The sequence below is a fragment of the Adiantum capillus-veneris genome, chromosome 27 (genome assembly GCF_014529385.1).
Source record: "Adiantum capillus-veneris isolate H3 chromosome 27, ASM1452938v2, whole genome shotgun sequence".
Classification (NCBI taxonomy): domain Eukaryota; kingdom Viridiplantae; phylum Streptophyta; class Polypodiopsida; order Polypodiales; family Pteridaceae; genus Adiantum; species Adiantum capillus-veneris.
In genome coordinates, this window is record NC_140957.1 from 38,533,478 (window position 1) to 38,559,294 (window position 25,817).

The 25,817-nt window shown below is 45.4% G+C and overlaps 1 protein-coding gene across 1 annotated transcript in view; it reads right to left on the reverse strand.

Annotated features, from left to right (window-relative positions):
- Positions 1-25,440, reverse strand: part of LOC147421803 (uncharacterized) — a 70,177-nt gene extending 44,737 nt beyond the window's left edge. The window contains exons 1-2 of the mRNA XM_086502829.1: positions 25,129-25,440; positions 3,489-3,838 (exon numbers count right to left, since the gene is read on the reverse strand). Coding sequence (XP_086358955.1) covers positions 3,489-3,838; positions 25,129-25,372 — 594 coding nt within the window. The 5' untranslated portion in view covers positions 25,373-25,440. The remainder of the gene's footprint in view (positions 1-3,488; positions 3,839-25,128) is intronic.
- Between the last annotated feature and the right edge of the window lie 377 nt (positions 25,441-25,817).

The window sequence follows — 25,817 nt, forward strand, 5'->3', positions numbered from 1 at the left end:
GCCAAGTGGTTTCTATTACAAAAGCTCCAACTTAAACTAATACATGACCACAAATCAAATACCAAACTGCAACTGAACGTGAAAGAGGCCATAGGGAAAGAGAGGATATGACACACGAGCTATATCGCCCCAATGGAGATTTGTCATTCTGAGCTCCTATTATAGAGACCCTCAAAGTTTTCTATTTCTTACGGAAGCACAATTTGAAGTAACAGTTAGAGTTTGTGCATCTCAAGTGAACTGCTCAATGTGGTCCCATTATTTACTTTGGCTTTTAGGTATTTACTTTACTTATTTGTCAAAGTCTAGTAGGGCAATTTACTGAGGTTGCTATATATGCAACCCCTTGCCTCCATTGTATTACACATTCAGTTATTCATTGCCAAGGTAGATTGGTTCAAGAGACTCTCTCTCTCTCTCTCTCTCTCTCTCTCTCTCTCTCTCTCTCTCTCTCTCTCTCTCTCTCTCTACGCTTCCGCATCGTCGACTTTGACATGGTATCAGAGCTGTGTTGGTGAAAAGCTTTGGTGGAGGAGTACCCACGGAGAAGAAGTCGTCGGCGTCCTACTTCCCCACACCTTTGCAAATAGCGTTTTAAAACGCTAAGCCTTTACTCTCTCCCGGCGCCGCGTGGCTTTCCCCCCTCCCGTCTCTAACGTTTTAAAACACTGCGGCGCTCGTCCCTTGCCTACCCGTGTTGAAGCTTTGTCGCTAGCATTTTGAGACGCAGCATTTGTGCTCGCATCGACGGTGCCGGACTTCCCCACGTTGCTTCTAGCGCTTTGTTGCTAGCATTTTAAAACGTTGCTATCGGAAGTGGTTAACGACGTTGCAACTGGGCTCTCTCTCCTTGCAGCAGGCAGTGTCCCAAGACTTCCTATCCCTTCCCTTGCCAACGACTCCCCCCCTTCCTCCTTGACCACCCCATCATCAATCTGCTGAGCAATTTTTTTTAAACGCCTTATGCAACCTTGTTTTGGGAGATTATAGCCCAAGATAGGGGCATTGGAGGAAGTTACTTGGCTTGGAGAAGTGAGAAGGACGCCTGCAAAGGGAGAATTGAACATTTTGGATTGGTTTATTGGAGCAGCTTTGTGCTAACCGTGCGGCCATTTTTAAGTGCTTTGAAGCGGCTTGGGAGACAAGAGGCGGAGTTTGGAGCTTAAGAGGGGATAGCGAATTTTGCGGAGCAGCTTGGGAATAGCCGAGGAGTGGATCGGCTTGGACAGCTTGGAGGTTTATTTTGCGGCTTGGTTAGTGCGGCCACCCTTGGAGTGCGAAAAGGCTTCCCAGATTACTAGATCTTGCAACTTCAACATGGCCCTCTCTTACTCGAGCACCAGCGAAAAACTGAACGGAAATAACTATGCTCATCGGAATTTGATCATGCGACTCTGGTTCTCGTGGAAAGGCTTATGGGATATTGTCGACAACTGTACGCCCGCCTTCAAGATGACAAAATCTCAATTCGTGTGTCAATTGGGATGAGGATAATGCGGAGGCAATGTCGGCCATTGCGGAATCTCTTACAAAGGATATTTCTTCGGCCATTCAGACTTTAAAGACTGCCAACGATATGACATCATAATGTTTGATCGGGATTCTACGATGCAAGCAATCACCCTTCTTGGACTATTATTTTCCATCCAGTTTACACCAGGAAAATCCATGCAATCATTTCTTATGAAGGCTAAAGTTATTTGTGATCAACTATCAGCTATGAAAAGTGTATTGACGAGTACTCAATTAGCTACTTAGGTTCTCACGAGTTGCCTGAGGCGTATGAAACGGTGTCTAGGACACTTTGGCTACAAGTCACTAAGGAAAAGTTGGAATTTGATGGTCTCAACTCTTTTCTCATTGAGGAAACCGTGTTGATAACTCAAGGAAAAATTCAGATTTCTGAAACAGGTGGTTCCTTCGGAATGGCAAAGACAAAGATTCTACAAAGGACAAAGGTAAAAGCAAGCATTAGGAGGAAAGCAGTGATAGTGACGTAGGGAAGGACAGCAAAGCAGCTGCTGGTGTAGTGGGGTCTACACTGGCAAGGTGTCCCGCCTTCTAGTCACATGGAAATTGGTGCCGCCACCAACTTCAGCCCTAGAGAGGCTTGTGAGTGGCAAAGAGGGGCAAAAAGTGCTCCGGATAATTAATTTGGACCCTTGTGTTGGAGTTCAAGTTATCAGTGTTTGAACCCATAGGTCAGAGTTCAAGGCACATGTATCAAGGCACATGTATCTGGCACGGAACCAATCAAACAAATCCAAAACACTATGGATGAGTGCACCAATCCAATATGGTTCGTCTGACCATAGTCAGGATGTGTTCCACAGTTCATTATCTTGGAGTATTATATTTTGGACGTGATGTGTTCACACTTCACGAATTCGGATTCTTGGACGTAGTGTGGTCTACAGTTCAATTACGTAAAAGGGCAACCGATGCTCAAGATGGCATTCTTTTTTTTTTTTTGTAAGGAACAAAGTTGAGGGTAGCAAAACCGAGGTGTATCCAGTAGTCCAAGGCCTTCTAGTGGGGTGTCTATGGTAGCTTCTTCATCGACTTGGTCTCACTATTGATGTCCACTATGAGCTGCAAAGAGGGTGTTAAGAGTTTTGGAATCTCAAGTGAACTGCCCAATGTGGTCCCATTATTTATTTTGGCTTTTAGGTATTTACTTTACTTATTTGTCAAAGCCTTGGTAGGGCAATTTACTGAGGTTGCTATATATGCAACCCCTTGCCCCCATTGTATTACAGATTCAATTATTCATTGTCAAGGTTGATTGACTCAGGAGACTCTCTCTCTCTCTCTCTCTCTCTCTCTCTCTCTCTCTCTCTCTCTCTCTCTCTCTCTCTCTCTCTCTCTCTCTCTCTCTCTATATATATATATATATATATATATATATATTTATTTATTTATTTATTTATTTATTTATTTATTTATTTATTTATTTATTTATTTATTTATATATATATATATATATATATATATATATATATATATATATATATTTATATTTATTTATTTATTTATTTATTTATTTATTTATTTATATTTATATTTATATATATATATATATTTATATTATATATGCTTCCGCATCGTCGACTTTGGTAGTAACGTGTATGTACCAGACAATGGGTGCCCCTAACCCTGTAACCATTGCCAAAGTCATCTGATTGAAAGTGGAACCTTTTTTATAGGCTCTTACCTCAACGACTATCGATGTTATGCCCCAAAGAAGCCACAAGTAAGCAAAGCCTCACTCCATTACAAATATTCCACAATTCATTGTATTTGTGAAGACTATAAAATACAGTGTCCACACTGGGTACATATGCAACATATGACCCTATGCCTAAAATGCTCCAGTCTCTTATCTTGCAGCTTGTGTCAGAAATCGTTTGTTACAAAGTCCCGAAAATGATTTAGAAAATTAACTGATACGGTTAGCAAGGGACTACCATTTCATATGTATAGCTTACCTTCACAAGGAGTCGCTTCTTTACGGGGTCGATGTGTTGCATGAACTCGTTAACAATGGGGATCAATATCTTAATTTCTCTTGCTCCGAGAAGGTCATAATGGTTTGAAGCAACCGGAGCCAAGCTTCTTTGACCTGATTCCTCTTCGATGGAAAAAGGCCGAACTACCTTTAGAAGATACTCATAAGGTGTGATTGTGCCATCTTCCCCTGCACCCAATCTTCCAACATGTACAATCTCTGCTACTTTTCCCACTTCACCTTTCCCGTCAGCATCCACACTCCATCCAAAAACATCAATCAATCCCAAAGCAACATCTCTTGCTGTGTAGGATTTATTGTTTTTTTCACCTGCATGAAACTAATGAATAAAGATAAGTATATAAACAAACAAAAAATCAGAACAAAAAACTTTCTTGCTGAAAGAGACCAGCCTATCTTGAAAGGTAACAACTTCATGCATTATAAAGACAGGCATATCATTCCAGAATATACAGAAAACGGATGTCACCTTATGCAGCAAGACCACAAGCAGCTAGACAAGAAAAAAAGAATTTCTTTAAAGCAGCTAAATGCACCCGTACTTAAATTTAAAACAGCTATCCTTTGTAACATCTGTCTGCAAAAGCACAGAGAGAGCAGTAACCCAGCCTAAGAAGTTTGAAAACCTATTATCAACATGCTGGCATAGTTGTTGTTTTTTCGACACCAGAGGGCCCACAGGGGGAGGTGCTTTTCCCTTCCAAATATTAGCCATGTTACATGGTCGGGCAAGGGCCGCGTACCATCGGGCGAGAGCCACGTGTAGGCATCACTATGGCCACCTAATCGATGCACCACGTGCTGGGAATGATGGAGAGAACTCGTAGCAACCAGCTAGGAGCCTCCTCATCGGGTGACCCACCCCAAGAGGAGGATGCACTCGAGTGTCCAAGGGCAAGAGCCCTAGCATCGTGAACACCTATTATCAACATGCTGGCATAGTTACATAAAGGTAGAAGTAGAAGTTGGGGACAACCATAGATGTCTGGGAATGCCTTTCAAGTTCAAGCTCCTACAAGGACATGGGTTCCTTGGTGTGATTACAAAACAAGAAAAGGACAAGTTGAAAACAAAGATCCATTGCCTGTGAAACGACTTGGTGTGGTATCAAAACAAGAAAAGGAATACAAGCAAATCACTACAAGTTGAAAAAGAAGATCCATGCTTGTGAAACGACTTTACCTACCATACCAGGAGATTCAAACTGCATATGGCAAAGTTAGTTGCTAAACATTAATGCCTGCCAAAAGAGATTAGACGGTATTGTCTCCAAAAGAAGTCTGACTCCATTCGAAGACTTGTGGGACATGCCAAGGAAGGTTTTGGTATCCATGCCAGCTCATTGAACTATCCTACGGACAAGCCAGTGTCCACCTCAACGGGGCAAGAATCATCCAAGGAAAGAAAGAACCAAGGAAACCGGATGATAGTTCACACCTTGTATACAATTGGTTGCTATTTTCTGACGCTCAAGGCGTACGGTCCTACGCGCAATGACAGGCTTGCTGTTCCAAGAGAGGGAGGAGTATACACCCAAGGGCTGCCAACACCATAGTTACAGGGGACGGGGGGGACGGGCCCTAGGGCCGGGGGACGGCCGTAACCGGGCCGGTAACGGCTGGGAACGCCGAGGGACGGACGGAAAACAGGCCGGACGGGCGGGTCGCAGGGGGGACGGCCGGGGCCGGACCGGGGTCGGACGGACCGGACAGGGACGGCAGGGGTCAGCCGGGGTCGGATTCAAAAAAATGGCCGTTTTTTACCGTTTGCAATGGCTCTGTGCAGCCCCAACTGCCATATTTTTTAAGCCTTGGCCCTTGGGAGGCTATAAAAGGCTCCCTTGGGCCTCTTAATACTCATAGTCTCAATGCTCAATGCTCATTCCATTTCCCTCAAGCTCAAGGCTCAAGTTTGAACTTTGAAGCTCTCCTCTCCCTCTTCTACCCACTTTGAAGCTCTCCTTTACTCTCTCTCCACACAAGCTCTCCTCTAACCCTTCTAACTTCTAAGCTCTACTCTCTCGAGTCTCTCCACCATCATCTCATCTCAAGCCAACTCCACTTCTCAAGCCGCTTCTTCTCGAAGGAGGCCCGCCGTGCAAACATGGTCGTGGTGGGATGAAGTCGACTTTAGCTCGCGTGGCAAAGGTGGCGGTGCAAGACCATGGACGTGCAAGCTATGTCCATACAAGAGATCGGGTGGTTCAAACAAAGTGCGAGTCCATCTTCTTCATGAACCCGGTCACGAGGTGAAGTTTTGCCCTCATGTAGCTCCCGAGAAGAGGTTGGATCTTCTTGAGAAACTCACGGTGTTTGAGGTTGCGGAAGCGGCCAAGAGGGGCCGTTTTGTTGCCGTTGATCCCTCCGCCACGGCGACACCGCGAGAGCAAAGGGAAGCCAACCTTGACGACATCTCTCGAACCTTCAAGAGCCATGGATCTACACCGTCCTCTTCCCTTCCGCATCGCCAAACCACTCTCAACGAAAATTGGAATCCTAAATTGAAGGAAGAGGTGGATAGGTCGGTTGCCCGATTCTTCTTCCACGACCACATTGCCTTCCATGCTTCGCAGTGAGTTTCCCTTGGCATATGCACATTGCAATCTTCCATTTTGTATTCATAATGGGTTATAATTTCTCGACTCTCCATACTAACGCAACATGCTCTATTTTGTGTGGATAGGTCTCCATACTTTCGAACCATGGTTACGAAAATAGGGGAATATGGCTCCTCTTATGTGCCACCTTCATCAGAGAGGCTTCGCACCACCCTCCTTGACAAAGAGAAGCTTGCCGTGGAGCAAGCGGCCCAAGAAACAAAGGATTTGTGGGAGACCAATGGCATCTCTCTTCTTGTAGATGGATGGAGCGACACCCGCAAGCGGTCAATCCACGGGGTGGTGGCCTACTCTCGGGGGGAGACGTACTTTGTGGAGTCACATGATGCATCCGATAGTGGCAAGGCCGCCGAGATGCTTGCTGCGGAGTGGACAAGCACCATAGAGATCACCGGCCCGGAGAATGTCCTTTGTATGGTTGCAGATGGAGAGGTGTCAAATAGGGCAACCGGAGCTATCATTGAGGGCATGTATCCCAGCATCCATGTCACATTTTGCATGGCGCATTGCCTCAATAACCTCCTCAAGGACATAGGGAACTTGTCATGGATTTCACCCACCATTGGTGACGCCTCTCGAATTGTCTCCTTTGTGCTCAACCATCAAAAAGTGCACCATGAATTCTCAAAGAGGAGCCACTTGTCTTTGCTCAAATATTCAGAGACAAGATTTGCATTCAATTGGCTTATGCTAGGCCGCTTGTCTACATGTGGCGGAGCCTTAAGAGGCCTCTTTCTCAGTGATGAGTTCCAGGCCATGCCGGAGTCTACATCAGCAGTAGGATTGAAATGCCAAGAATGGGCCGACGACGCCGCTTGGTGGGAGGAGGTGAAGACTCTTGATGCCATGGTCAAGCCTATTCTACACCTACTTCGAGTGGTGGATGGCTTGCAACCATGCATTGGCAAAGTCTACGAAGCCATGGATCGGATGATAGAGGCACTTGAGAAGCTTGTGCCTGACCCTGTTCAGTATGCAGAGATTCATGGCTTGTGTGAGTCGAGGTGGAATGGATACTACTCTCCACTTCATGCGGCAGCTTATGTGCTTGATCCTGAGTTTCAAGGAAGGCGTCAAGAGACCGACAAGGAGGTGAGCAAAGGATGGCGGCATGCATTGGAGCGCCTTGAGCCTAGCAGTGACATTAGGCGCAAGATTAGAGACGAGCTACTCAACTACAGGCAAAAGAAGGGCTCCTATGGATGTGTAGATGCACAGCTTGATCGCAACAAGATTGGCTCGGTTTTGTGGTGGGAGGACTATGGAGGAGATGGCCCACATTTGCAGTGCTTGGCTGTTCGTGTCCTTAGCCAAGCATGTACCACTAGTTGCTTGGAGCAACTATGGAGTGTGTACAGCCACATTGCCTCTAAGAAGAGGAATCGCCTTGGGGTTCAGAGGGCCAATGATATGGTGTTTGTGAGCGCTAACTTGCGCATGCTTGCCAAGAGCGTCACACACAAGGCAGATCCTTTCACTGAGTGGGAGATGGCACAAGAGAATCCATCTATGGCCGATACTCTTTTGGAGAAGCTAGAGGAGGATTTCGAGCCTCAATGCGAGCCTCCCGAGCCGGAGCCCTCATACGTTGCTGACGACCTTGACTACGACGACAATGTGGAGATTGAGCAGGCGAGCACTTCTTGAGTTTGTTGATCATTGATCACTCGACTCTCGAGTCTAGACTCTTGAGTCTACGACTCTACCTACTACATAGCCCTTTGTACTTTTTGTTATCCTTGAGGCCTCAGGCTTGTCCTAAGTCCTTTAGGCTTTTTGACTCTTGAGCCCTTGTGGCATGCACTTCTCATTTTGTATCCATCGATCATCGATGTTTTATTAGCACATTTCAGCTTATATGACTCGTGTTCTTTGGTCTATTTAGTGTAAATTTATGGTCAAAGTGATGCTCTATGTGTGTGGCATGTGTGTAGGTCAAAAAATGCCAAAAAAACTCTCTTTTTTTTTTGCCGTTCCGACCCCCATCCCCGTTTCCTGACTTTTGCCGTCCCGACCCCGTTCCCGACCCCGACCCGCCGTCCCATGTAACTATGGCCAACACAACCAATAACACGAGGAAAAGAACTTTTTGGGGATTAGCGGATTAGTGCAAAATCTTCAAAGATCTGATACCAATGTCAGGTGCAGCGAAATGAAATGGCGAAGATCTAGGTTTTACTTCTCCACAAGTCTTTTACTTCTTTTCCTTGCGTTAGTGATTTCTTTTAACTTGAATGATGGTTTCTTTTACCTTCCCTGAAGAGAGGGAATGAGAGAGAGTGGTAGAGATGTGTAGAGAGAGAGAGAGAAGAGGAAAATGACACCCGATTGGATCCCAACCAACCCTCTCAAGGGCCCCCCACACCGTTGCCGATGTGGTATTTGCTTTAGATTGCATAAATGGAACGTACACACATGCAATACCTCAAGTGCAGACTCTACTAACTCGAATGGGGAATGTCGCTGCGGTAACTCCTCGAGACAAGGCACCTCCAAGGCTGATTTGATGCACCTTTGGATCCTTCTCGATGTGGGATTGCAGATGGCCACCAGGGGTGTCACATGCGCACTGCACTTGCGCCACGTGGACAAGCGTCTGCTACAGTCTAGCATCTGTCAGAGTCTTAGCCTAGGACCTAGCCTTGCACTTTGTGAGCCTCTAGCAAGACGTGCATGATTAGGAACGTCATAGTTGCATACCCTCACTTGCACAATTAAGTCACTTAAGCATATAGGCATATGAACAGTCACTTAAGTCTTTAATTAATAAGTGACTTTGACATGACATTTATTAAAAGTAGATAGGGCAAATGGCTAAAAGAAGTATAAATGCAGTCCTAGGGGCATCAGAGAGGCAGAAAAGCAGTACAAGAGCTTGTAACAAACTCGGACACTCCAAGTCGAGAATCTACCGCGACACCACAAATAATCACCTCAAAACAGTTCACAGTTCACAATTGATTCAACACTTGCCCGGCGGAGTTCCAGGCCTAGAGATATTGGCCCCAAAGACTGGCGCCCCTTTCGATATTTCTTCTTGTATTAATCTATTGCAAAGTACAAGCGAGTAGCCGGAACTCACTCTCAGACTCTGCGTCCAGATGCTCTGCGCGGTGAGTGCCCAAACTACAAATATAAAGGTTTACAAGGGATGCTAAAAGCAGAGCCCCAAAAGCTGAAAATCAAAAGCTCTTCATAAAATAAACCAGAAGAGGTTTCTCTCTCTCATGCTCTCTCTCTTGAGCCCAAAATAAAGCAAGAGCTTCTCTCTCTCTCATCTCTTGCGTAGAAAAGCAATGTCCAAAAGATGCGCCAAAATCTGCCCCAAAAGCTGCCGTAGAACAGCCCGCCAAAAACACCGCAAAATCCGGGCCAGCCTGTACGGACCTGCCACGTGTCATCATTTCCGCAGAATCCGGGCAGCCTCGCCACATCAGCATTTCAGCCTCTTACAGGGCAGCCACGTCATCATGTCACAGGCGGGGGTGTGTATATAGCAGCCACGTCCAGTTTGTGACATACCCCCCTCTTGAAAGCATTGTAATCGCCCTTGATTACGCGTGCAAAACAGACAGAGGCCATAAACTGTCTTAGCAAACACTGACTGTTAGTACCGACGCACTAGGAACACACATCTAGCACATGTAGCAATCGACAGTCACATCACACAACATCATAGGACATCACTTGACATCACAGGACATCACATGAGAAATCACATTCAACATTCATTCGGATCTCAGACCATGATTTATTGACAATGCAATTAGCAATTGCATCTAGATCCACTCAGGACCTCATAGATGCTCGATTGACTAATTCCTATTGCAACCATGTCTATCAAGATCATTTAGACCAAAATGCTGCAGTCATTTCGTCTATCAGTTCCTGCATTTAAAACAAGTCAAAAACAAATCATTTTCATATTCGGGAATTCCATTTCATAAAGTCATTACAGCAGAATAAGGTCAGCTCTCAGTATCTCTGAAGCTCATGGAGACATCAATGACTCTAGTATCAAAAAATTCGTGGCATCTGTTCACAAAGGAGCGGAGTAACTCCCCTCTTGTGCATACCCACTGCACCACATTTCCGGCAAAGCTGAACTCGGAGTTTTAATTGGAATAGACTATGCTAAACCAAAAGCTTCAAGGTAAAGGTTCACAATCTGAGGAGTATCTGCTAGGTCCTCCTCCTCCATCCACTTCGCATCCAATGCATGATAGTTCTTGAATTTAACCAAGAATGGCCTTATTACTTTACCCTTAATCTTTCTGTCTTTAAGTGCCAATATCTGTTCTGGAACAAGGATTTCCTCTTTTTCTTCCACTTCGGGTTGCTGATCAGGCTCCCCGTCTTCGGGCACATCGCCTTTAAAAGGCCTCAGGAGACTCACATGAAAAGCATTGTGAATCCTCCATGTTTCGGGCGGCTTCAGTCGGAAGGAGACATCATTTATCTTTTCCGCGATCTGGAAAGGTCCATAGTAGCGCATATTAAATTTGGAAAAAGCCTCTCCTTTCCCTTCTTCTTCCTCAAGCGTGCCTTCTCAAAACGTAAGAGCACCCAATCATTCTCCTTCAATTTTAGATCACGACGATGGAGATCTGCTGCCTTTTTCTGTCTTTCTTGAGATGTTTGCAAAGCCTCGCAGACCTTGGCAAAAGCCGTGTCCAAGTCGCACGTGTACTCATCGGCTTCAAAAAATCTTATCTTTCGTGCTTAGGAAGGGTGAAACTTCGTAGCACCTTCAATAATCTCAAATGGCGCCTTCCCCGTCGAAGAGTGTATCGTGTTATTGTAGGCAAATTCCACCAAAGGTAAATACTTTTCCCATTGAGTCTTCTGATCTGAGATGTAAGACTTCAACAAATCTAGAACCACTGAATTGGCAATCTCAGATTGCCCGTCAGTCTGCGGGTGGAAAGATGACGAGAACTGCAACCACGTGCCAATGTTCTCCCAAATTGCCTTCCAAAACAAACTCGTAAATCTAGGGTTCCTGTCGGAGACAATCGTCTCGGGCATGCCATGTAATCTGAAGATCTGGGCCACAAACAGCCTCGCTAAGTGATCCGGCTTGACTGTTTTCTTCACTGGAATGAAATGAGCCTGCTTGCTAAATCTGTCAATAACAGTCTGGATAACATCGTGACCACTCTGTATTCTCGGGAGATCAAAAATGAAATCCATTGCAATACTTTCCTAGGGGCGGGTGGGTATGGGCAAAGGCTGTAACAATCCCTGTGCTTTATGCCTGTCAAACTTGACCTTCTGGCATACCAAGCACCTACGCACAAACTCGTCCACATCCTTCTTGAGTGTCAGCCAAAAGAAGTATTCCTTTACCCCTTTCAAGGTGGTAGCAATGCCGCGGTGACCCGTAAAAGGTGGACAGTGGCATTCGGTCATAACCCTTTCCCTGAACGGCTATGTAACGCACAACATGGTTTTCCTCATCAAGTAGCGATCCCGAATGGAATATCCCGCTACTATCTCCCCATCCCGTATCCGTGTGAAAATGTCTACAAAATCTGTATCTGTGGCATATTGGTCGACCATATCCTCGAAGCTCTGATGATGAGTCGCGGAAATAGCCAGAACCAACGGCTTCCGAGACAAAGCATATACCACCAATTTCTTCTGTCCCTGCACATGGACAATCTGGAAGTGAAACTCTGGCAAGATGTTCGCCCACCGCATCTGCTTTTTCGATAGCTGTTTCTGTGACAAGAAGTAGTGTAACCTTGATGGTCTGTAAAGACAGTAAAATCGGCTCCGAGTATGTAATGCCGCCACTGAGTAAGAGCATGGATAACCGACAAAAGCTCTTTCTCATAAATCTGTGTTGTCAATTTTGGCCTTGAGAACAATCGGCTCTCGTAAGCAATGACATGGCCTTCTTGCATTAAGACCGCACCCAGACTACGACCACAAGCATCACAATATACTTCAAATGACTTCTACAAGTCCGGCAAAGTCAAAACTGGTCCCGTAGTCAATTTTTCTTTCAATGTCTGAAAGGCAGTCACCTCTGTGAGTCCCCACGAAAAAGGTACTCCTTTCTGTGTCAAGATATGCAAAGGGGAAGCAACCTCTGCAAATTTTCACAAAGTGATGACGTAGCTGCCCGAGAGCAGAAACCCTAACCCTAACTGCTGTTGAAACCCTAACCCTAAAACCTGCAAACCCTAAAACCTGCCAAAAACCCTAAAACTGCAGAAACCCTAACCCTAACCCTAATGGCAGTACAGGAAATCCCAGAAAGTGCGGAGACATGATGACGTGACACCGTACGGCCGAATCCCGCTTTTTGCAGCGCAAATTACGGTCTACGACAGATTTGCTTTTCTCTACGCAATGATCACAGAGAGAGAGAGAGAGAGAGAGAGAGAGAGAGAGAGAGAGAGAGAGAGAGAGAGAGAGAGAGAGAAACTTTGCTTTATTTTGAAAGCTCGCGAGAGAGCTTGTGAGAGAAAAGAACCTTTGCTTTATTTTAAGCTTTTGGGGCTCTGCTTTTGGCATCCCTTGTAAACAAATGAATAAGTGGATTGGGCTCCCACTCTGCAGAGCATCTCGACGCAGAGTCTGAGAGTGAGACCTAACCACTCTTGTACTTTGAACTTTGATTAATACAAAAAGAAATACCGAAAGGGGCGCCAATCTTTGGGGCCAATATCTCTAGGCACGGAACTCCGCAGGGCCAGTGCAAATCTATTGTGAACTGTGAACTGTTTTGAAGTGGTTATTTGGTGCTGTCGCGATTGATTCTTGACTTGGAGTGTCCAAGTCTGTTACAGTGGTATCAGAGCACGGCCGATTTCTCTTCTACGGGAAATCCGATCCCTTTTTCTTTTTTTTCTGCGGTACCTTTGGCTTCACGCAAGGATCAGTCGACTCCCTCTGCATCCGGAGATGCGGGAAGAGATCACAACGAAGATTCCGGCATAGAGTATGGCCCGCCTCGGCCTACTCAAGCGGAGCGACGAGAGATGGAGCGTCGTCAATTGATCGGCGATGCAGTAAAGATGATGCTCAGTTTTGCGAAGGACCCAAAATTGGCAAAATATATGAGCGAGACTTCTTTTCAGGAAGTGCACGAGCAATGGCAGAAAACCACACCACCACCCCCGAAACACGCTCTCAAGAAACCTTCTGCTCACAAAAAATATTTAGAGAAGGAATTAGAAGAGGTGGTTGATGCACGGATTGCTTAGCTTTTTGACACGCAGAACAAAGCTAAAAAGCACTGCAAAAAGCAGAAGAAAGGCACTGACTTCCCGGGATATTTGGGTCGTAAGTCGACATTTGATAAGGCAAAAAAACAGAAGAAGCGTGTTCGATTTGAAGGAGTACCCAGTTCTTCTTCTTCTTCTTCTTCTTCTTCTTCTAGCTCTTCGGATTCGAGCGAAGAAGACAGAAAAGGCAAAAAGCAAAGCAAGAAACAACGCTTCGGAAAGGGCAAGAAAAAGGCAAAGAAGTTTAAATCTCGCCCAGTGAGTGACAGTTCTACAGAGGACTCGTCTACAGATAGTTCAGACTCTGATGACGGCAACTTTTACGCGAACAAGAAGAATTTTTATAAAGCCAACCAGTATGACTTTCTGGAAGACAAAACCAAGAAAGTCCGAGAGTTTAAGGAAGGTGGACAGTCAATTAAATTTGACACTTTTTCAGGATATAAAGATGCTTCGAAGGCTTTGTCTTTTATACAGCAGTTTGACATCGCTTTCGCAGGAGGACGCTACTCAGAGCACTCCAAGATTCGGAGAGCTGCCTCTTATTTTAAGGGGAATGCTCGAACTTGGTGGTCCACGCTTCTTTTAAACAAGACTGCGCCAGTTAAATGGCTGAGATTTAAGAAGCTTTTTATTTCTTCTTGGTTGACTCAAGAGTATGAACACGATATACGAGCTGCTTGGAACCATCTTCGGATGACCAAGAGAGATACAGTGGACGCTTATTGCGAGAGATTCTAGAGCTCTTTTCTACCCGCCTCTTCATTCAAGAAGATTTCGTTCAGAGAACAGATTGAGCTGTTTACCTTGGGTCTACCTACAGAATCCGAGATCACTGCTTGGAACAGAAGTCGGCTTCTATTCAGGAGTTGATGAGTCATGCGAAACGGGGCTTTGCCATTCACTTTGGCAGTCTGACCTACCCGACTGATGAGGTCGTGACACAACGAGCCGAACAAACTTCAGCGAATGAAAGTAGAATGAGAAAGAGCAACCCAGAAAAGAATGATGCACGACCCAAGCTGACTCCTCATGAGAGAGCTCGCTTCATCAAGGAGGGGAAGTGCTTTGGATGCGGGGAACATGGACGTATCTCCGCGAAGTGCCCTAGAAAGGCACAGAAAGAACACATTGACAAGGACGACGAAAGGCCTGAGAGGTCGAGAGCAGCTGAGGAACGTGGAAGAAAAGGCAAGATGAAAACAGGCCTAGTTCCAGATTGTGTGGGTACCGATCCCAACACCATGGACGAGAGTACAAAACTTTGTCGAGCTTGGGGCAAAGTGAAAGACCAAGAGGCCCTGATCTTCTTTGATGGAGGAGCCAAGGCCAACTTCATTTCACCAGAATTGACAGCGCGGCTCGAGATCACTCCCGATCGAATGGGACCACTTGCGGAGGCTGTTCTAGCAGCACCCGGCAGGGACGTAGCCATTACACCTGTCATTGGCAAACTTCGGTTGCATTGTCAGGGGTATTTGTGGACTTTTTCATAATGCCTTTTGACATTAAACTGAAGGGCGAGTCTGTCTCTAATGTATCGGCTTCGGCCATTTCTAAATTAATGAAAATTAGTCTGTTTGTTTACTCGATCTTTATGAAAGAATTGAGTGATAAGGATAAGACAAATATGTCTAAACTTGATAAAGAACGCCAAGATTTTCTCCACTCACGCCGATTGCTTCTCAGAGGGCCTACCAGGCGAGTTACCACCTGCTCGTCCTGAAGATCATACCATTGATCTGATACTTGGAAGCACACCACCGAACCGGCCACCTTACCGTGTGAGCCAAGCAGTGAGCACAGAATGAAGAAATTATGAACCAAGTGAAAGACCTCTTGGAAAAGGGTCTTCTCCAGCCTAGTACTTCCCGTATTGCTCTCCAGTGTTGTTGGTTTTGAAGAAAGACGGATCTTGGAGAATATGCATCGATTATAGAGCTCTCAACAAAATCACCATCAAGAACAGATTTCCGATTCCTAGGATCGATGATATACTCGATAGATTACAGGGATCCTCGTGCTTTAGCAGGATTGATTTGAAGAGTGGATATCATCATATCAGAATCGCGCCGGGAGACGTCTACAAGACAGCTTTTCGGACGACTTTTGGGTTATTTGAGTTTTTGGTGATGCCTTTTGGCTTAACCAATGCTCCTGCGACATTTAACCGGATGATGGACAGGATTCTTCGAGAGTACAGGCTATTTGTTGGCACTTTCTTTGACGATATCATTGTTTTCTCCAAGAATGAGGCAGAACACAGAGATCGTCTGCTTCAGGTCTTTCAGGCATTACGAGTGATTAATGCAAAAAAAAGTAAATTTTTCCTACCAGAGATACACTTTTTGGGACACATTGTCTCAACAGCAGGAGTGCAAATGGATCCGGCCAAGATAGAGACTATCCGCGATTGGCCCAATTTGAAGAATGTCCATGAAGTTAGAAGCTTCTTGGGATTGTGTTCGTACTACAGGCGGTTCATTCTAAAGTTTGCAGAGGTTGCTTCTCCTTTGCATATCTTAACACAGAAAGGAGTCCCTTTAGAAAGGAGTCCCTTTCTCGTGGGGACCCACAGAGGTGACTGCCTTTCAGACATTGAAAGAGAAATTGACTACGGGACCAGTTTTGACTTTGCCGGACTTGCAGAAGTCATTTGAAGTATATTGTGATGCTTGTGGTCGTAGTCTGGGTGTGGTCTTAATGCAAGAAGGCAATGTCATTGCTTACGAGAGCCGATTGTTCTCAAGGCCGGAGATGACAGCACAAATATAAGAAAGAGCTTTTGGCGGTTATCCATGCTCTTACTCAGAGGCGACATTACCTACTCGGAGCGGATTTTACTGTCTTTACAGACCATCAGAGTTTGTGCTACTTCTTGTCACAGAAGCAGCTTTCGAAAAAGCAGATGCGGTGGGCGAACATCTTGTCACGGTTTCACTTCCAGATCGTCCATGTGCAGAGACAGAAGAATGTGGTGGCAGATGCTTTGTCTCGGAAGCCGTTGGTTCTGGCTATTTCCGCGATACATCATAGGAGCTTCGAGGATATGGTCGACCAGTATGCCACAGATACAGATTTTGCAGACGTTTTCACACGGATACGGGATGGGGAGACATTAGCGGGATATTCCATTCGAGATGGCTACTTGATGAGAAAAACCATGTTGTGCGTTACACAGCCGTTAAGGGAAAAGGTTATGACCGAGTGCCACTATCCACCTTTTACGGGTCACCGCGGCATTGCTACCACCATGAAAGGGGTAGAGAGATACTTATTTTGGCCGAGACTCAAGAAGGATGTGAAAGAGTTTGTGCGCAGTTGCTTGGTATGCCAGAAGGTCAAGTTTGACAGGCATAAAGCACAGGGATTGTTACAGCCTTTGCCCATACCCACCCGCCTTGGGAAAGTATTGCAATGGATTTCATTTTTGATCTCCCGAGTGGTCACGATGGTATCTGGACTGTTATTGACAGATTTAGCAAACAAGCTCATTTCATTCCAGTGAAGAAAACAATCAAGCCGGATCACTTAGCGAGACTGTTTGTGGCCCAGATCTTCAGATTACATGGCAATGGGCATGCCTGAGACGATTGTCTCCGACAGGGACACCAAATTTACGAGTTTGTTTTGGAAGGCAATTTGGAAGAACATTGGCACGCGGTTGCAATTCTCGTCATCGTCCCTGACGGGCAATCTGAGATTGCCAATTCAATGGTTTTAGATTTATTCAAGTCTTATATCTCGGATCAGAAGACTCAACGGGAAAAGTACCTACCTCTGGTGGAATTTGCCTAAATAACAAGATACACTCTTCGACGGGGAAGGCGCCATTTGAGATTGTTGAAGGTGCTGCGAAGGTTACACCCTTCCTAAGCACGAAAAATAAGATTTTTGAAGCAGATGAATATACGCGAGACTTAGACACGGCTTTTGCCAAGGTTCGCGAGGCTTTGCAAAAATCTCAAGAACGACAGAAAAGAGCAGCGGATCGCCATCGTCGCGACTTGAAATTGAAGGAGGATGATTGGGTGCTCTTACGTTTTGAGAAGGCACGCCTGAGAAAGAAAAAAGGAAAGGAAAGACTTTTTCCAAAGCTTAGTATGCAATACTACGGACATTTCCAGATCTCTGAAAAGACAAAGGATGTCTCCTTCCGACTGAAACTGCCTTACATTTGGAGGATTCACAATGCATTTCATGTGAGTCTCTTGAAACCTTTTAAAGGTCATGTGCCTCTTGATGGGGAGCCTGATGAGCAACCCGAAGTGGAAGAAAAACGAGGAGATCCTTGTTCTTGAACAGATTTTGGCACATAAGGATACGAAGAAGAAAGGTAAAATCCGAAGGCAGTTCTTGGTTAAGTTCAAGAACTATCCTGCATTGGATGCGAAGTGGATGGAGGAGGAGGACCTAGCAGATACTCCTCAAATTGTGAAACTTTACCTCGAGGCTTTTGGTTTAGCATAGTTTACTCCAAATGGAACCCAAAATTCAGCTTGGCGGAGATCTGGTGCAGTGGGATGCACAAGAGGGGAGTCACTCCGCTCCTTTGTCAACAGATGCCTCGATTTTGATACTAGAGTCACTGATGTCTCTTTGAGCTTCAGGGATACTGAAAGCTGACAGTATTCTGCTGTATGACTTTATGAAATGGAATTGCTGAATATGATACTAATTTGTTCTTGACTTCTTTTTAAGTGCAGGAATTGATAGACGAAATGACTGCACCATTTTGGTCTGAGTGATCTCGAATAGACATGGTTGCAATAGGGGTTAGTCAATCAGACATCGATGAGATCCCGACCGGATCTAGATGCGATTGCTGGCAACATTGCCGATAAATCATGGTCTAAGATCCGAATGAATGTTGAATGTCATGTGATGTCCTGTGATGTCCTGTGATGTTCTGTGATGTCATGTGATGTGACTGTCGATTGGTACATGTGCTAGATGTGTGTTCCTAGTGCGTAGGTACTAACAGTCAGTGTCTGCTAAGACAGTTTATGGCCTCTGTCTGTTTTGCAGGCGTAATCCGAGGGTGATTACAATGCTTTCAAGAGGGGGTATGTCACAAAGTGATGACGTGGCTGCTCGAGAGCAAAAACCCTAACCCTAACCCTAACTCCTGCCGAAACCCTAACCCTAAAACCTGCAAACCCTAAAACTTGCCAAAAACCCTAAAACTGCAAAAACACTTACCCTAACCCTAATGGCAGCAGGGGAAATCCCGAAAAGTGCGGAGACATGATGACGTGGCACCGTACGGCACAATCCCACTTTTTGCGGCGCAAATTACGGTCTATGGCAAATTTGCTTTTCTCTACGCAATGATCAGAGAGAGAGAGAGAGAGAGAGAGAGAGAGAGAGAGAAAGAAACTTTGCTTTACTTTGAAAGCTCAAGAGAGAGCTTGTGAGAGAAAAGAACCTTTGCTTTATTTTAGGCTTTTGGAGCTCTGCTTTTGGCATCCCCTGTAAACAAATAAATAAGTGGATTGGGCTCCCACTCTGCAGAGCATCTGGACGCAAAGTCTGAGAGTGAGACCCAACCACTCTTGTACTTTGAATTTTGATTAATACAAAAAGTACCGAAAGGGGCGCCAGTCTTTTGGGGCCAATATCTCTAGGCACGGAACTCCGTCGGGCCAATGCAAATCTATTGTGAACTGGGAACTGTTTTGGAAGTGGTTATTTGGTGCTATAGCGATTGACTCTTGACTTGGAGTGTCCAAGTCTATTACACAAACTTTCTAATGAACCGCATGTAGTACGAACACAAGCCCAAGAAGCTTCTAACTTCATGGACATTCTTCAAATCGGGCTAATTACGGATAGTCTCTATCTTGGCCGGGTCCATCTGCACTCCTGCTGCCGAGACAATGTGTCCCAAAAAGTGTATCTCTGGTAGGAAAAATTCACTTTTCTTCGCATTAATCACTAACTTGTGATCTCGTAATGCCTGAAAGACTTGAAGCAGATGTACTCTATGTTCTGCCGCATCCTTGGAGAAAACAATGATGTCGTCGAAGAAAGTGCCAACAAATAGTCTGTACTCTCGAAAAATCATGTCCATCATCCGGTTAAATGTCGCAGGAGCATTGGTTAAGCCAAAAGGCATCACCAAAAACTCAAATAACCCAAAAGTCGTCCAAAAGGCCGTCTTGTAGACGTCCCCCGACACGTTTCGGATCTGATGATATCCGCTCTTCAAATCGATCCTCCTAGAGCACGAGGATCCCTGTAATCTGTCAAGTATATCATCGATCCTAGGAATCGGAAATCTGTTCTTGATGGTGATTCTGTTGAGAGCTCTATAATCAATGCACATTCTCCAAGCTCCGTCTTTCTTCAAAACCAACAACACTCGAGAGCAATACGGTGAAGTACTAGGCTGGACAAGACCTTTCTCCAAGAGGTCTTTCACTTGGTTCATAATTTCTTCATTCAGGGCTCGGCTCACACGATAAGGTGCCCGGTTCGATGGTGTGCTTGTAGGTATCAGATCAATGGTATGATCTTCAGGACGACCGGTTGGTACCTCGCCTGGCAGGCCCTCTAAGAAGCAATCGGCATGAGAGTGGAGAAAATCTTGGCGTTCTTTATTAAGTTCAGACATATTTTTCCTATCCTCATCACTCAACTCTTTCAAAAAGATCGAGTAAACAAACAGACTGGATTTCATTAATTTGGAAATGGCCGAAGCCGATACAATACGGACTTGCCCTTATGTTTTACATCGAGTACAATGGTTATGCCCTTCTCTGTGGTCAAAGTCGCTTTCCTCGCCCGATAGTCGACCACGGCGTTGTTCTTGTGGTACCAGGGAATTCGAGAACATCACAACCTTCCAAAGGCATTATGTAAAAGTCCTCATGCCCCAAATACCCCTAACAATGCGACTGAAGTTTGCCAATGACAGATATAATGGCTACGTCCGTGCTGGGTGCCGCTAGAACTGCCTCTGCAAGTGGTCCCATCCGATCGGGAGTAATCTCGAGCCGCACCGCCAATTCTGGTGAAATAAAGTTGGCCTTGGCTCCTCCATCGAAGAAGATCAGGGCTTCTTGGTCTTTCACTTTGCCCCAAGCTCGGCAAAGTTCTGTACTCTCGTCCATCGTGCAGGGATCAGTACCCACGCAATCTGGAACGAGTCATGTTTTCATCTTGCATTTTCTTCCACGGTCCTCAGTTGCTCTCGAACTCTCTGGCCTGTCTTCATCCTTGTCGTTTTGTTCTTTCGGTGCCTTTTTAGGGCAATTCGCGGAGATATGCCCAGTTTCCTCGCATCCGTAGCACTTCCCCTCTTTGATGTAAAGAGCTCTCTGTGAAAGAGTAAGCTTGGGTCGTGCATCCTTTTCTTTCTTTTCTGGGTTACTCTTCTTCTTTCTACTTTCATTGTTCGAAGTCTGTTCATTCCTTTGTGTCATGATTTCATCAGTGGGGTAGGTCAAACTGCCAGAGTGAACGACTGATCAATTCCTGAATGGAATCTGACTTTTGTTCTAAGCAGTGATCTCGGATCTCTGTAGGAAGACCCAAGGTAAACCGCTCAATCTGCTCTCTGAACGAGATATTCTTAAATGAAGAGGCGGGTAGAAAAGAGCTCCAGAATCTCTCGCAACAAGCGTCCAAGTATCCTTCTTGGTCATCCGAAGATGGTTCCAAGCAGTTCGTATGTCGCGTTCATACTCTCGAGTAAGCCAAGAAGAAATAAAAAGCCTTTTAAATTTCAGCCATTTAACTAGCGCTTTCCTATTCAATAGAAGCGTGGACCACCAAGTTTGAGCATTCCCTCTGAAATAGGAAGTAGCCTGCCAGGCGAGTTACCACCTGCTCGTCCTGAAGATCATACAATTGATTTGATACCTGGAAGCACGCCACCGAACCGGCCACCTTACTGTGTGAGCCAAGCACAAAATGAAGAGATTATGAACCAAGTGAAAGACCTCTTGGAAAAGTTTCTTGTCCAGCCTAGTACTTACCGTATTGCTCTCGAGTGTTGTTGGTTTTGAAGAAAGACGGATCTTGGAGAATGTGCATCGAGCTCTCAACAAAATCACCATCAAAAACAGATTTCCGATTCCTAGGATCGATGATATAGTTGACAGATATACTTGACAGATTACAGGGATCCTCGTACTTTAGCAGGATTGATTTGAAGAGTGGATATCATCATATCAGAATCGCACCGGGAGACGTCTACAACACAGCTTTTCGGACTACTTTTGGGTTATTTGAGTTTTTGGTGATGCCTTTTGGCTTAACCAATGCTCCTGCGACATTTAACTGGATGATGGACACGATTTTTCGAGAGCACAGGCTATTTGTTGGCACTTTCTTTGACGATATCATTGTTTTCTCCAAGAATGAGGCAGAACATAGAGATTGTCTGCTTTAGGTCGTTCGGGCATTGCGAGATCACAAGTTAGTGATTAATGCAAAGAAAGGTGAATTTTTCCTACCGGAGACACTTTTTGGGACACATTGTGTCAGCAGCAGCAAGGAGTGCAAATGGATCCAGCCAAGATAGAGACTATCTGTGATTGGCCCGATTTGAAGAATGTCCATGAAGTTAGAAGCTTCTTGGGATTGTGTTCGTACTACAGGCGGTTCATTCGAAAGTTTGCAGAGGTTGCTTCCCCTTTGCATATCTTGACACAGAAAGGAGTCCCTTTCTCGTGGGGACCCACAGAGATGACTTCCTTTCAGACATTGAAAAAGAAATTGACTACGGGACCAGTTTTGACTTTGTCGGACTTGCAGAAGACATTTGAAGTATATTGTGATGCTTGTGGTCGTAGTCTAGGTGCGGTCTTAATGCAAGAAGGCCATGTCATTGCCTACGAGAGCTGATTGTTCTCAAGGCCGGAAATGACAGCACAGATTTATGAGAAAGAGCTTTTCGCGGTTATCCATGCTCTTACACTGGCGCCATGGGTTCGATCGTGCATTGGATGTTCTTGTAGAGGAGGCAGACTTGCCTCTTTCGGTGTGCTTCCCCGGCCTGAGGCGAGAGTACTTGCCGCTTCTTTCCAGGATTGGTTCCGAGATTGGGAAAATCTTGGAGACCCCGTGCACGGCAGCTTCAATTGCAGCCAAGGCTGCCGGTGTGCAGTTCGCCTTTTGGTTCGTGACACACTCTCTCTCTCTCCCGAAGGTGGTCCTGAAACCTAAGGTGAGTGGGGGATGGTTACATCAAAGGGTGGAGTATTCGGGACTTCCTTCATTTGCACGCAGACCACTTAGCGCAGAAGATCTTGACCCACGGTGCATGCGCAACCTCCCAAGGCTGAGCATGCCCACAACAGACAGGTACCTAGGACACACAGGCTAGTGCCAAGCTAGATCCTAGCTATACTAACTAAGACTGATGCTGACCTATAGAAGCAGCTTGTCCACATGGCTCTAGTGCAATGCGCACGCGACATATTTCTTTCCCCTCTTCTCCTGCCTTGAGCTCCTCTTTTTCTTCTTCCAAAACCCCGCAGTATAGACCATAATAATCCCAAAATGACTTCCTCTCCCTCTTTTAAGCGTTTGTACACAAACAGCACTATTTTGTTAGTTTTGGCAACTCATCCATGACTACATGCATCCCACTTCCAGATTCCCTTATCACGGCATTCTTACAAGCCTCTCTTTACATTCCACTCATGTGAATCCCCTCATACATACAGGGCCGTCGGGGGCCGCCCAGTGTAAACAACCCCCCAACAATAGCCGTTGCCGATATAGTTACCAGGAACAGGAAATCGGAACGGGGATTGGGGAACGGCAACATGCATGAAATGTCATTCCCTGTTTCGGATACTCACGTTTGAAACACGGAACAGGGATTCGGAACAGGAAATTGGGATGGGACAGGGAACGGGGGCCTGAAAATGGCCATTCCTTGTTACTATGGTCGCCGAACCACCACTGTAGACCACCAACAGTGGTCGGCATTGTTACCAAATCCAATACACGACACCAGCGGCTCGAGCTTGCACACAACACCCACGTGGAGTGTCAAGTGCCATAGCCATGCACTCAGGGTGGTCTCGTACGGTCACGCACGTTTTGTCCACGTACGAAGACATGCGGTACTCATCGAACTAGAAAATTTTAGGTCGTACGACATCGTTACGTACATTCGAAAATAAAAACACGCAATTCTTAAGCCTAAATTTAACACTTGAGACAATTAGACAATTGATAGAACACTTGAGAGATGTAGAGCTTGACTCTTGAGGGTTGAAACTTGAGCTTGAGAGGTTTATACAATGGAGAGCTTGAGGATTTTTTGTAATGGCCGTTAAAACCACCGGACGGGACGAGATGGGACGTCCGTCGGACGTGAACTACCCTGCATGCACTCAAGGAGCTCCTTGGAGGAGCTCTCTTCTTTTTTCCATGAAACCCTCATCTTGAATTTACATGACCCTTGAAAGTTCCGACTAAACCCCGAATTTAATCCCCACAATTGAAAGTGCAGTTCCAGTCCACAAACCAACAAAATTACCAATCATTGCTTCATCCCAACATTCGTCCATGGTTCCGGAAACGGTAAAACTCGCATAATTGGTCTTATTTGACTATTTTTTTTCCATTCAACCCTCATCTTGAATCCACATGACTCTTGAAAGTTCTGACCAAACCCCGAATTCAATCCCCACAATCGAAAGTGCAGTTCCTGCAAACCAGCAAAATTACCAATCATTGCTTATCCCAGCACTCATACGTGGTTTGCCGGAAACGGTAGAACTCGCATGATTGAACCTATTTAAATTGGAAATTTGTCCAGAACCTCATCCGATAAATCATTTTGACATACTTTTTAGCAGAGCCCACAAAATGGCATGACATCAAGCTTCAAATTTGATGGAAAATAAATGTCCAAGAAAGGTGATCGTTCGCATCATAGGGTCTCGATCAAACATGCCTCCAAGCTTTGGCCACATCTCACTGTCAAATCGTACCGCAGGAAAGATTTTATTTGTGAGTGCCTGAACAATGGCAAACATGCCTTTGCATTACTTGCATCCCAATCAACGCATGATTGAAGAAACTTGTCATCCCGAAGTCGAGTCTACCTATTGTTGCCATACCGCACGAGTCTCGTCTTCAAGTCGACGTGTCCTACATGCCTTCATGTGGAAATCACAACCGCATGGTCAATTTCCAATGGCCATAGTTGTCTCCAGTAAGTTTGTCAATGGCGTTCAAACACGAGGGAGCCATCTCGAGGTCGAGGTCAAACAGGAAGAACTTTCAAGAAGTGTCAATCCAGTTGGGAATAAGCTGCCACCTGGCTCGAACTCCTCGCCTTCACGCGCGTCTCCAATGATCACGAGCAAACTTGCTCCGATGGAACGATGCTGAAGCAAAGAGACAGAGAGAGAGAGAGAGAGAGAGAGAGAGAGAGAGAGAGAGGATTCTCTGAACCAACACACTCAGCAATAAATTAGATGACTATTACAATGTGAAGAGAAAGAGCCTACAATTCTGTTAGATATGACATCTCAACTCTACAAATCCATCAAAAATGAATACAAACTCTGCCAACAAACTCGTCAATTGCAAAAAATCAGGCAGTACGTGATGCTTTGCTTCAAAATTTCAAGGGGGAGCTACCAAAACACCCAAACAGTGCTCGTTCCATCACGCCTTAGTGAATACTGGAGGTCGAGTTCATAGACACGTGCAAACCATAACGTGAAAAATACCCCTCTCTCTCTCTCTCTCAGTGAAAGTGAAAGGCTTACCCAATGTGACTGGCGAGGTCTTGGTAGAGGCAAGCTCACGGAGTTTTCGTATATAATCGTAAGAGGGAGGTGTGTTCGTTCCAGCAACGAAAGGCCGAGAAGGAGGGCCTGCGAAGAAACGAGGAGCACGCTTCCTGTTGTTGATGATATTGTGAAAGGAGTAGCAAAGCTGAGAATGAGAAGAAGCAGCGCCCGAAGGGAAACCGGTAGCTATCTTGGTTCCGAGGAAGAGGTCCGCGTCCATGTGCTCGTCGACTCTGCTTGCACCATAGCCAACGCTTAATGTAGTAATTTTCTTTTTTTTTTTTCCCTTCGTGATATTTGTTCGTTTAATATCTTCAGATAAGGGACTAAGACAATGTCACTCTCGCACGCCAGCTCTTCACTCCCCTTATGAGTAGGTGAAAACCATACTTGAGAACTACAGTGCTTTGTTAGTTGCACGTGTAGAATTGAAGTGGGTGCAAATTTGGATATGCTATTTTTAAATTCAATCTCACTATTGTGTGCATACTTATCATACATACAAGATAGTATTTACCATTTTTTTGTCATCCCAACATTCAACAAGAGTATACGTCAAGACTATACATTTGTAAGCAAGAACTTAGAAGAGAAAAAGCTTGGGGAGAGAGGGAGGGAGGGGGGGAGAGAGAGAGAGAGAGCGAGCTTGTGCTTTGTTTTTCACA